This window comes from Pagrus major, chromosome 7, assembly GCF_040436345.1.
Source record: "Pagrus major chromosome 7, Pma_NU_1.0".
NCBI lineage: Eukaryota > Metazoa > Chordata > Actinopteri > Spariformes > Sparidae > Pagrus > Pagrus major.
The window spans coordinates 33,931,589-33,945,944 of record NC_133221.1 but is presented as its reverse complement, the minus strand read 5'-3'; the positions used below and the strand labels follow the sequence as shown (position 1 = coordinate 33,945,944).

Sequence of the window (14,356 nt, the reverse complement as noted above, 5' to 3'; positions counted from 1 at the left end):
TCTTTGGTAACTAACTGATCCAGTAATCATAATCGATGGTAGAAATCCAAGATTAAATCACAAAGCATTAAAGAATGAATAGCCTACTGTGCATGTTTCACCAAATACGATTTTAATTTTCATGTAGTTTGTGTGTGAAATCGCTGCAGTGGACACGACTGTGCTGAGTCCGCCGCACACTCTGCCTCCTCCAGTCAGCTCAACTGGATCATCCTCACCACCTGCGAATATGGATATGATTTATGAAAGCCTGTAAATAAAGTCAGTGACAGCTCTCACAGAATCGTTACACTCCATATCCTCATTGTGAGTCCTGATCAGGATGCAGGCAGAGTTCACCGTAACTACACTTCAATGAATAAATTGTGTTCACCTATCAAACTTCCATTTTCAAACGATATCCCAGGCAGAGGGATACTACTGATTGTCGCACATAATTTTGCCACGTGAAGCAGTCAGTCTGATCGTAAACACAAGAAAAGTTTCTTGTGCTCACGAGAAAGTTTCCCATGCACACAAGAAACGTTTAAGTTTTTTTTTCTTTTTCCCATGTCCTTTTATGGGGCTCCGTAGGTGATCCCTCGCAATCATCACATGTATTTTTATTTTTCTGTGTTTGGGACTTTTCTAGCAGCGTTCATAATTGTTTTCTTTTTTTTTTTACTTGCCTACAAATCTACTTAACAGAAGTCAATTTTTACTTGCATCTATACAAATTGTTTTATGTATTAGCAATTATCTAAAAAAAAAGAAAGTTTATTGTCACGTTTAATCTTTATTTAATCTGGCAAGAGATAACTTTTTTGCAGTAACTTGTCATTCTGAAGTAAATACTGATTGGACAGTGTAACAGCCATAGATAAATGACACCATTCGTGTTTAGATTGGTTCTATATAAGCCTTTCTGTCACAGTGCTATTCAGTCTGACACCAGGCTCGATCAGGAAAAATGAAGCTGAATTACGGCATACCAGTCTGCCATTACGCAACTAAAACAGGAAGAGGCATTGTTTTTCCCAGTAGCTATCCACAGGTAACAGTGAAACAACTGGAAAAACTGTGGAAACTCTACACTTCAAAAGAAAGAGAACCGTGCTGATGGAGGAGGCAGAGAAAGCGTAGAGGGAGAGTGATAGACACCGAGGTAAAACAAGAGTGAACAGACGGGCACTGCTCAATGGCAAGCACTTCGGTGTCAAGGTCTTTTCCCCTGTTGATATATGTTTCCTGTCACCGGGACTTGAGGCGGTTCAAAACCAGCATTTTTTTCTACAAGATCAGTAAGTAACAAAACCTGCCTACTCATTATTACAACCAAGTGTTTTACTCTGCCTTTTCACAGCACTGAGACCGAGGTTTCTAGGTCAAATTGGTAAAATGGGTATTTTTTTTACAATTGTTTGTCCTTTGGACAGTAGTCAGGCTGCTAGTGGGAGCCAGGTTGCGAATGTTGTTTTTGCAACAGTAGCACCAACAGTAATACCACAGACAATGTTCCTTCCCCTTCAGTATTTCACCATTTCCACTTTCACCTCTCATCCAAGAGACTTCTTCAGTTCTAACTAACTGGAGGGGAGCTGCAGGCTTTTAAACTCTGTGTGGGAGTGTCCTTACAGAGTCATTAAGGACATGTGTGAGCTCTGAGTTTCAGAGTTGTTAGGCCAACTTGTGGGTCATTGACCCAACCGGCCTTCATGTGGGTTGCTAAGGCTAGATGAGCCCAGGTACGAATGGTTGTTAAGCTGTCTGGGGAGGGAACTCAGTAAAGCATTGTAGGTGGGTGATAAGTAATGTCTTAGTCCACTTCCTCTGTTCAAAGACGGTCATTCCAGTTTGACATAGATGGATTCCTATACTCCTCTTTCAAACCATCTTCGAAGTTGGTCCTCCTGTGTTATGCCATTCGTTTATGGAGAGGTTGTTTTGTCTGCCCAATGTAAAAATCTGTGCAGTCCTGGCTGCATTGAACCACATAAACTACATTACTCTGTTTATGCTTGAGTGTTTTGTCCTCAGGATGGACAAGTTTCTTCCTCAGCGTGTTGGAAGGTTTAAAGTGAACCAGGATATGATGTTTATTGAAGATCCTCCTGAGTTTCTCGGATGTTCCCGCAACATAGGGAATGATGATGATGTGACGTTTTCTCGTCTCCTCTCTGTCTGCTCTGGATCTTGATCGTGTCAGCAGTTTTGACAAAGGTCCAGTTTGGGTAGCCACAGGTTTTAAGTGTTCCCCTGCTGTACTTCTGTTCCTTCTCCTTCCCCTCTGACTTAGTGGGCACCGTCTCAGCCCGATGGTTTAAGATTCTGATGACCACCAGCTTGTGCTCCAGTGGGTGATGAGAGTCAAACAGCAATTAGGTATTGATCTGTGTGTAGGTTTTCTGTACACCTCAATGTTGAGGCTTCTGTCTTCTTCAATGTGTACTGCACAGTCCATGAAGGGCAGAGTGTCTCTTCTGACATATTCCAGTGTGAACTTGATGTTATTGTCCACAGCATTTATATGTTCTGTGAAGGCTTCCACTTCCCTTGTTCTGATTTTGACCCAGGTGTCGTCCACATACCTGAACCAGTGGCTAGGAGCAGTAAGGCACAAATGTGGTCTGGGGTGAAGTTGGTTCTGCTGGACAGAGTACTGTCCTGTGGCAGGCATTTCTTCACCATCTTAACTGTTTCTTGAGTGGGAATGCATGTAAAGAGTGATGCGACATCATAAGAAACCATTGTTTCTGATTGGGTCAATGACCCACAAGTGGCCCCAACGACTCTGAAACTCAGAGCTCACACATGTCCTTAATGACTCCTACACAGAGTTTAAAAGCCTGCAACTCCCCTCCAGTTAGAACTAAAGAAGCCTCTTGATTGAGAGGTGAAACATCTTCAAGAAACTGAAACAAGTCCAGTTGCCTATGATACAGCACTTAGAATTTACCCTGACCTGGATGACTGAGAACCTTCATCAACATGCAACAAGGAGATTGTGTGTCATAGCTGCAGAGTAACAAACATTCTTGCATATCAAGAAAGGTTAACTCCGGACCTCAGAATAACTGAAACGTTTACTTAGCTCATTAACATCTTCAACTGCTACCATTTTCTTGTGAGTGCCTTATCAGTACTGCGCATTGCAACACTCAACAAAGGTGAGAAGGAAGCAGAAAGCCGGAGAAAATTATACGTTTCATGCTCTTTTACCACTTGCCTGATTGGGCAAGTGAGCTGCTAGATTTACTAGCCTGACATGGCAATTTACTTAATCTTTCTTGTTGAGCCCTGGTTTCTGGGCGTCAATGTTAGGCCAGTGGATGTGTAGCCCCCTGCCAATAAAAACAGACAGGGTGTTAGAGTGGGACTCATGGAAGCGGGGAGGAGGGTCCAACTTTAATGTTGTGTTTACAAACCACAATTGACAAATCCTACTCATTCAGACCGTAAAGGCTGATCCCAAAACACGTGTACATGTGCGTTGTTTTATCGGCATAACATAGTATTTAGTAGATTGTGCAATCTACCTACTAAAAAAAAAAAATTAAGACTAAATTTATGAATTTGTTTAATATCCTGTGGGAGCCATATATTTGCGTTAGATTTATTTTTTGTTTATTTTTACTTATTTTGATGTGGTGACGTGATGTGGGATGGACCCCTTAATTAACCTATATAATTACACCTGGATGCCGGTGTTAGAGAGAGGGGTGACCTGGGAGCGCACATTTTTCATTTACCGCACACACATTCAGCTCACAGTATTTTACCAGTTTTTCGTTCCTTGAATTATTCAATAAAACCTTTAAAAACGGAACAACTTGGAGTGGACATTGATCATTGGACAGTGCGTAATAGCAAGGTTAATCTTCCCTGTCTCAGCAGCTCTAGGAAGCAAGAAGCCGCTACATATCCCATGCTAGTCCTGAGTGTTGAGATTAGTATCACTCGGCAGGCTCTGAACTTTAGCATAGACTGATAGTAGTGAATACGCTAAATCTGCAGCTAACATTATCAAAACACCATGGTATGTGTACTTTAGAATGTACAATGCTAAGTAACCTTAGGTCAGTGCCATGCTGCTTTAAGTTTGCCCCTAAGCATTGGGGGTTGCACAGTTTAATTTTCCCCTGGAAAATAATCTTTTTGGTGGTGATCATTTGTTTGTACAGGAGCTGACTAATTGGACAATCTTCTAAAAACATATTGTATCATTAACATTCTGAATAACAAGGTTTGAAATGTTACCCTGTAAAGCTTTCATTATTAAAAACTTAACTGGGAACCTTTCATTTTTTATTTGACGGAATTCTCTGTCTATCTCTCACAGTGAGATCAGGGTGTGGAGAGTGGACAGCAGCACTGTGAAGCCATTCAGAGAGGGAGAGATAGTGAGAGACAGAATCTTCCAACCCCTTTACCAGTATACATCTCAGTCATTTGGTTGGTTTCCAATACAAAGTGATTTTGACTGGTCAATGGGAGAAAAACAATAATGAAGTGATGCTGATGAAAATGACTGGACGCAGTACAGTTCAGCATGGTGACTCATTAAGAACACAAGACAACTAATGATGTACAGTATATATTAAACAGCAACAAAAAAGAAACACAAAAGCGGCTATAGCAAAGGAAGGGGTGTCAACACTTCCTTTTTCCATAAAGATAACACTCAGAGGTGAACCCAACTCTAATTTTCTCCAATGAAAATCAACTTATCAGCCATTATGCCTCATGTCCCTGTGTATACAAACTGACAATGAACTAAGAGAAACAAGGAAGGTTTTGTGACTGATTTGTTTTAGCCTCAGTGCAAAATGAGGACGTGGCTATCCTAATAAGCATAAATTAGGCCACTATTAGCCTTAAATTAGCCTGGAAATTCAACAGCCTCCTCACTAATTACATTTAAATAAATAGTCTCAAAAACCTTTAGTCCTTTACTTTCTTTGCTCATTTAATCCATTCCATTATAGTTAAATAATAAATCTACCGATACATTCTTCCATAAAAATGTATTGTTCCTTTTACCACTTTGGATGCACTGGTTCACCCTGTGTTCAAGAGCTAATAAACTCTAGTAGAATTCCCTGTTTCTTTGTTTGGGTGGATGGCTTTAGTTCTTTCCATGGTCCATTCTGTTGGACGTTTCAACCTGTAAGTTATTAGGGAAACTTAAAAGAATACCATACTGAAAATATTTGGATGCGTATGTTCACTGTTGCTTAAATCAACCCTATCCACCCTATCCACCCAACATGTGGCAGGGCTTTTTGCAGCTAAAAGGAGGTGAAGCCCTAACATGAAATCATTAAGCCTTGGTGTGGAGAAACCACAATGATTATGCTGTAGGATCTGCCATCTTCCGTATGGAAGCAGGACACACAGACACAGACACACAATCATTTTGACCCAGCTTGCCCATGTCCAGGGATGGCTCGTGGATACAGAGTAGACCCGCGAAGAGCAATAGTAAAGTTGATGACTGACTGATATTTAAAGGAGAGCTTTTCAGTGGGGTATTCCTTTAAGCGGTTTGTTAGGTTTTAAAATGACTAATTTAGGAATGGTGACTATTGCTAACCCAGGAATGGGACTCCCTAAAAAGTCGGTAATTCACCCAGGCCTTATGTCCTGCATCACACAGCGTGTTATGTGCCTGGTGTGTGTTCTTGACAACGTGCAGGTTGTCATCACTTTTTGGATGAACTAGCAAACCTAAACTTTATCTAAAAAGTTGTTCATTAATCTGATCTCTGCCTTAAACTCAAGATTAAACCTACAGACTCACACTTTTTTTTTCAACGCTGCTTGTGACCTATGTGAAACCTTACGTTTCACCTAAACCTTAAGTCTATAGAAATAATCATCAAAGTATCACACAGGAGCACAACCCCTGTGTCCGGGATGAAAGTTATGTAATGGATCCTACCACTTGCTTTTTATCTGAAGTTCTTCTCCCTTTATACAAGTCAAATGACTTCTGAATGTAAGGAGCTTGCACAACCATGCACTGCTACGTCATGCAAAACCACATCCATCTGGGTGAAATACACAGTTTTTAGGGAGTCCTACCTAGAGTCAGTGGTGGAAATTTCTTCAAAATATTAATAAACCTATCATTTAAAAAACAAACAAACAAGTGAACTTGGTGGAGTTCCCATGAATCTCAAAGATCTCCAAACATTTGCCATTAAAACAATGGTCATGGCTCTGCATGTATGATGTATCATTCAACACAAGTCATCAGCGAAAACACTAGGCATGGTGAAAGCATGCAAACAGAAGCACAAGAAACTGATGGAATGGCTGTTATTGAAATAATTGTAGTAGAGTGGAGGTTGTCTGGTCTTTAACCGGATTTTGGAAGTTGGTAGAAAATCAGCAGCCCTGCTGCCGTCCAAGCTGTCATGGTCTCTGTCTGCTAGCTATAGGCTCTCAGCCAGCTGCACGGTTTCTCTTCAGAGAACAGCCGCCATGGCAGATGCGCCAAACCCACCAGGTCTGACCAGCTTCAGTGCTTTAAGTCTGTTATGTTTAGCATCCTGCTCTTGGGACTAGTTGACACGGATGCCTGAGATGAAGGGCAGCCCGGTAGCAACCTTCTTCTTGTACTCCACATAGTCCTCTGCAAAGAAATGGATGAGGGAGAGCTCCTCCTCCTCGATCCGCTCCCTGAAGAACCGCCAGCTGGCTATTGTGTAGCCCAATATACAAATCGGGTTACACAGCATGACCTGCAACAGTCAACATCCTCGTCAATCAACAAAACAGAACATGTCGGAAATCTTCACAATTTTCACAACCAAAGGGCAGCAAACCATTATGACCATCATTTCATCTCTCAGTTATTGGAGGACAATGTTGGAACATATCCAAGGTGCTACATTTTAAAAGGCAAGTTGTAGAGGAAAAAATCTTAACAGTGTACCACAATTAAATTTAAAGCTGAAGGCAGTGTTGAACAGGCCCACACACCCCCACATGGGGAACGCAGCAGCCGTGGCCTTGTTAGCAGACACTGACTGATCGATAAGACTCTGAATTTTTATGTGTTTGCACAATGCGCAAAGGACTCCCATGTCCCTTCCTGTATCCATTTTGTGGCACCAGAGAACACCCGATAATTGTACATTAAGTTCCAATATATCAACACACCATGGAAATGTCATGTAAATTGAATGATTATTGTCAGACAAAAGCTTACTTCCTGTTGCCAGTAGGTGGCGCAATTCTAACTGACATGTAGATTGTCTTCAGAAAGGGACTTTTATCAAGCATGAAATTCGGGGCAGATTTGACCATGTACAGTGGATTTTTACGAACCACGTCTATTTTTGTGGTGAAAGATCAAAATTTGCCACACCATTTGGCGAAATCTCAAACTTTTTTTGTTTTCATGGTTAAGAACTTTTATTAATGATGACCAACTACTAGGTGGATCAGATAATCTTGGAGGAGGAGGAATTAGTAAAGTATGACCCCTGTAAATTGCTAAAAATATAGTCAAAATTCAAAATCAATTCAAAATGGCTGACTTCCTGTTGGATTTAGGTCACAGCACCAAGAGACTTCTTTTTTTTGGAGTCTTAGAATGTTATCGGTGCCTCCCGAATATTGTACATCTAGGTAAAATTTTTCCACTAATATCTGATTTAGAATTGGGTGTGGTAAAATAGTATCGAAACATCTCTACTGTATCTATGCATGCTTGTGTGTGTGTGTATATATGTATATATACATATATAGATATATAGATATACATACATATATAGATATACATACATAGATATATACATATATAGATATACATACATAGATATATACATATATAGATATACACATATACATACATAGATACATACATATACATACATATATAGATACATACATATACATACATATATAGATATATACATATACATACATATATAGATATATACATATACATACATATATAGATATATATATACATACATATATAGATATATATATACATACATAGATATATATATATACATACATACATAGATATATATATATATACATACATACATAGATATATATATATATACATACATAGATATATATATATATATGTATACATACAGATATATATATATATATATATATATATATATATATATATATATATATGTATACATACATAGATATATATATATATATATGTATACATACATAGATATATATATATATATATATGTATACATACATAGATATATATATATATATATATGTATACATACATAGATATATATATATATATATATATGTATACATACATAGATATATATATATACATACATACATACATAGATATATATATATACATACATACATACATACATATATATATATACATACATACATACATACATAGATATATATATATACATACATACATACATACATAGATATATATATATACATACATACATACATACATACATAGATATATATATATATATATATATACATACATACATAGATATATATATATATATATATATATACATACATACATACATAGATATATATATACATACATACATAGATATATAGATATATATACATACATACATAGATATATAGATATATATACATACATACATAGATATATAGATATATATACATACATACATAGATATATACAGGGTTTCCTCTACATGTAATTGATTGTGGCGCACCGCCACGGCAAAATAAAAGCCGCCACACCTTCAGAATAATGTTTTTTTGTTGTTGTTTTTTACCTTGTTTTTATGTTGTTTTATGTTTATGTTAATGTAAATTATTGTATGAAATGTGAATTTTGGCACAAAACATGGTGTTTTTCATGAAATGTGACGCTACGCTGCAAATACCCTTATTTTTGAAAAACCAACACCGGAGTCACCACCTGCCTGTCTGGCTGCGGCGCGCGAAAGACGAAGAGAGTAGAGACGACAGTCTGACGTGGAGGGAGAGAAAAGGGTGAAGGAAAGGTACCTAAGCTAGGTTATATTTGATACAGGTTTGTTCAAACCCGTGAAAACGATACTGTTATAGATGGATTAGGCTACAGAAAAAATCCTGAGTTCAGTGTTGCCACAGTTACCTTGAAAAAGTAATCTGATTACTGGTTATCCTTTAAAAAGTAACTTAGTTACTTTACTGATTACTTGTTTTTAAAAGTAACTAAGTTAGATTACAAGTTACTTTCGAGTCAACCGCGTTTAAGGGCAGCATTTCCTCTACAACATACCGCCCGACCAACTTCCAGCTTCTGTTGTTTGGGAGGTGGGGGACCTCCTGCAGAAGTCGAGGCCGTGGCTTTGCTCACAGCTCTCTGCTTAACACCACCTGGTGGGGCTTGCTCTGTAAACTTAACTGTGCTGCGACTCCAAATGTTTCTTCAAATTTGACGTTGTGTTTTTGAAGCTTGACAGTACTTTGTCACCAGCACAGAGTGTACAACGAACCTTAATATTCTCATCTTTAGCTGACACGAACTCAAAATAATGACTGTATTTCCAGCTCGATAACGCGCATCTCTCACCTCCCTCCATTGTTGATGTGTTTGTGTTGCTGCGTGGTGTTATACGTGAGTTGTCCTCATGCTGAAAACGTGACTTGTCGCATATGTGACATCACTCCCCGAGACGCAAGAAGAAAGCAAAAATATATATTTTTACTAAGGAAAATGACACAAATAATAGTAACGCACGGTGACTTGAATAAGTAACTTTAATCTGATTACTGGTTTGGAAATATTAACGCGTTAGATTACTCGTTACTGAAAAAAGTGGTCAGATTAGCATCACTGGTCAGGATAAATGTGTTATTGATTGGTTAATACAGGATACGCATTATTTCTATCATCATTTCAGAGAGATTCTTATTTTTATTTTATTTTTGTACCATTGACACTTGTTAAAGAGAGATTACTTCAGGCCTAATAAAGCATGTCGAGTCTTTGGTTATACAGTAGAGAGAGATATTATTTTGTTGTAGATTAATTTTTAACTGTAAAACGTAATTTTCTATTGATAGAGGAAACCCGTTACGTTTCAGATACACGTTTTGAACAGCACGACATAACGTTAGCTTAGGTAATGCCCAGGTCATTTTCTGCCATGACTCTTTTCTGGTTACATTTTCAGATGAGTATATTAAACTATTTTCAAAAGAAGAGAAAGGTTCCAGAGGAAGAGAGTCAGGTAACGTTACATAAAGGAGAGGCTCAATGTTCTTGATTTATTATCGTGATGTTATTCCCTCAAGTCAATAGAAATGATAATGATGTGTACCGTGATAAGTGTAATATTTAAATATTCCTAACATTTCAGTATAGACTAGTTTAGTTATTTAACTTTGAAATATATCTTTAATTTGTTGTTGTTGTGTTTGTTGTTTTGGCCTAGTGATACTGCAAGATCCTATTTTCAATTATTATTTTCAATTCATGTACCGGAAACCCTATAGTAAATAATGTATTTAGAAAAACATTCAGTTTGAAATAGTCATAATTTCACATTTCAAAATTCATGTTGTCATCATCGTCGTCACCCTCCCTCTTCCACCTGGGCAGACCTCCCCCACGGTTTACAAAAATCCTGGAGGAAACCCTGATATAGATATATATACATACATACATACATAGATATATATACATACATACATACATAGATATATATACATACATACATACATAGATATATATACATACATACATACATAGATATATATACATACATACATACATACATACATACATACATGACATACATACATACATACATACATTAGGGTTGGGCGGTAATAAGGTAAATTAAGGTATACCACGGTATCCAAAAATAGCAACGGTATCATTTTCATTACCGTCAATAAAAAAAAAAAACGTCAATAAAAAAAATGCGCAGCAGATTTTTTTTTTTTTTGTCCAGCAGCACCCATGAAGGCTATGTGTGGTTGTGTTTTCAATTTAATAGTAGCTAATTACAATGTGCAACTGTAATAACAGTTACAATAACAACAACTGTAATAATTAACTGTTGATTGAGAGAAGACATGGTCACGTGACAGCGCAGAAGGGAGAAAGAAGACAAGATGGCGAGCGGAACATCAAGCGAGTTAGTCCCCAAAAAGAATACAGTCTCTCCAATTTGGCAGTATTTCGGTTTCAGGCCAAACGATAGAGGGGAACCTGCGAATGTTGACGAGGCTGTGTGCAAACTGTGCAAGAAGACAGTAACTGCAAGAGATGGAAACACCTCAAATCTCAGAGCGCATCTCAGGATTAATCATCCACTAACAGCTTCAAGACTGAATTTGGCGCCGAGCTCAACCAGTGCAACGGTGTCAACCCCTCCAGCTGAAGATGAAGCAACAGCAAGGCCCACAACCACTCTCCGGCAACCAACAATAATGGGGGCCTTCCAGAAATCATCAAAATACAAAAGGGACAGCCTTCGGTGGAAAACTTGCACAGATGCGGTGGCCAGGTACTTGGCAAAAGAGGCGGTGTCTTTCCACACAGTGGAAAAACAGTCATTTAAGGACATGATTAAAACCCTAGATGTGCAGTACGAGTTGCCTGGTCGGAAATATTTTTCAAAAACAGCAATTCCAAACCTATATAATAAAGTCCGATACGACGTTCAAGCGCTGCTGTCGGGGACTGACAGTTATTCACTAACAACAGATATGTGGTCGTCAGTGAACATGACACCATATATGTCCGTGACAGTCCACACCATAACACCAGAGTGGAAACTTGAATCAAAGTGCCTGCAGACCACATATTTTCCAGAGAGCCACACAGCGGACAACCTTGCTGTTGCGCTCAGGGAAGCGATTAATGACTGGCAACTGGATGAAAAAAAACTTGCAGCTATCACCACAGACAACGCAGCCAACATTGCTGCTGCAATCAGGTCCCTGCAGTGGCCCTGGCTCAACTGTTTCGGTCACAATCTGAACTTGGCTGTGACAAATGCAGTACAGGACCAAAGGCAAAAAACAGAGTGCGCTCTCGGACTATGCCGTAATATCGTCGGGGCCTTCTCACACAGCTGGCACAGAAAGCGTGAATTGCATAAAAAGCAATTGGAATTGGGACTCCCAGAGCATAGTCTCATAACGGTAAGCATTCAGTTTCATAGGTCTATACAGACCAGAGCATGTGAGCGGGGTATGTTTGGCCAAGCATCGGGACCGTGATGTGAGCGGTAACGGAGCGAAAGTGGAGCGCTCCATCCGAATCATCCTAGAAAAAAAAAGTCCCGCTCTGCGCTCCTTCCAAAATTTGTCCGCTCCGCTGCGCTCCGCTCACATGCTCTGATACAGACAAATAAACACATTTTATTAGCATTGTGATTATCGTGGTGGAGAATAGAATAACACAGAAAATTATATAATCTATTCTATATTTTTATTTTCATTGGCAGGACTGCGCAACTCGCTGGGGCTCTAAACTAGCGATGGTAAAGCGCATCCTCGAACAGGCCCAGGCAATCAGACACGTACTGTCCGACGACAGAAGGAGCAACCTATCACTCACCTGGCAGGACACGGATGTTTTGCAGGCTGTTCATAACGCACTCAAACCAGTCAGTCACTTCACTGATGTTTTGTCAGGAGAAACCTATGTGACCAGCTCCTCTATCCTGCCCATGCTCCAGCTCTGCAAGGATGATGTGTTGGCTGTGTCAGACGAGGATGTGCAGTTGACAAAGTCAATAAAAACTGGTATTCTTGCCAAGCTGGAGGCAAAGTATGAGAGCGATTCAGTGCGCAAATTGATGCGCAAATGCACCTTTCTTGACCCTCGATACCGCGGGGGATGTGAGGATGACGACTCCGCGTTGGCTGAAACAAGAGCCGCGTTAGAGGCAGAGATGGTGGCACTGGAGGGCCAGGCAGCAGCAGACCCAGTGTCCAGCAGAGTGGAGGAGCGGGAAGTGCAACCCAGACCACCAAAAAAAAAGATGACACTGGGTAGCCTCCTTCAGAGAAAAGCTGTTGCGTCGGCAGGTCCAGTCGGCACCCCAGAGGAGCGAGCAGGAGCAGAAACAATTGCTTATTGTCGCGAACCAGTTACCCAGGGAGATGAAAACCCGCTTCTTTGGTGGAAAAGTGACGGAGCGAAGCGGTTCCCTCTGATGTCGAGGGTAGCCCGTAAATACTTGTGTATTTGTGCGACAAGCTCTCCGTCAGAGCGTGTTTTCAGCACCGCGGGTCATGTAGTAAATCCGCTGCGTGCCCAGCTGAAGCCGGAGAAAGTTAACATGTTGGTTTTTCTGGCGAAAAACCTTGATGTGGACTCGGAGCATAGGATGCTGCTATAGTTAGTTTTTTCCATTTTCAGGGAGTAGGCTAGCGTGTTCTGCGACAACAGTGGACTTTTAACTTTTCAAACTGAAGGTACACTACTAAAATAAACCAAAAAGCAGCATTTCCCATTCTCAGGATTGTTCCCATTTTCGGTTATGCCTTGTTATTTATTGTTCTGTTTTTATTTAATACGTAGCCTAGAGCAGAGCTGTGCTTTTAATTTATTTTTTTGATTTGTTTTTTCATAGGTTCTAAAAATAGGCTAAACCAAACACTGCACCCATTGCAGTGTCAGGATACCTTGTAAATTTTCATTCTGCCTGTGTTATTATTGTTACTTTTTTATTATTTGATCGGCCAATAAGTAGGCTGCTGGATGATAGGTCCGTGTTGTGTCTTACTGCACTGTAAGTGGATTTAAGCCCGTTATACTATTTGATATTTTATTCACTGCTGCATTTGCACTTTTTAAATATTTGTTAATAAAAGTTGTTAATGTTATACATGGATTGTTGTTATTTTTCAATATTCTTAGCCCTATATAATGCTTGTTATTCTGTTTCTGAACATATAAGCGCAAGCCGGCATTTTTATGGCAACCGCAGCTCCGGAGCCGCATCGCTCTTTTATTCGCTCCTTGCGGTTTGGGGAAATAAATTAAAGCTTATTTAATCAAAGTGTAGGCCTATGTTATTTGTGTTCATTTATTTAAATTGTAGCTCTAAATTGGAAGATTATAAATTCGAATAGGATCGGCTATTTAAAAAAAAAAAAAAAAACATTCTGAGGTGAAAAAAAGGAAGGTAAAAACACAACAGTGTGGTGCCTGGTGTTTTGAGGTTTTTGTATTGAACACTTATTTAATTTTGAAAGCATAATGTTTTTTGAATACATATATTAAGTCATAGCTTTTATAATATTGAGTTACCAACAACAAATGATTTTCGAGTTGCGGGTGGGGGGGGGGGGGGGGGGGGGGGGGGGGGGGGGGGGGGGGGTATATATTACCGTATACCCCGGTAAAATGTGGAGAAGG

At 39.3% G+C, this 14,356-nt stretch overlaps 1 protein-coding gene across 1 annotated transcript in view; it reads right to left on the bottom strand.

Annotated features, from left to right (window-relative positions):
- Nucleotides 1–4,557: 4,557 nt before the first annotated feature.
- Nucleotides 4,558–14,356, bottom strand: part of icmt (isoprenylcysteine carboxyl methyltransferase) — a 17,738-nt gene continuing 7,939 nt past the window's right edge. The window contains exon 5 of the mRNA XM_073470267.1: nucleotides 4,558–6,725. Within this exon, the coding sequence (XP_073326368.1) occupies nucleotides 6,546–6,725 (180 nt within the window). The 3' untranslated portion in view covers nucleotides 4,558–6,545. The remainder of the gene's footprint in view (nucleotides 6,726–14,356) is intronic.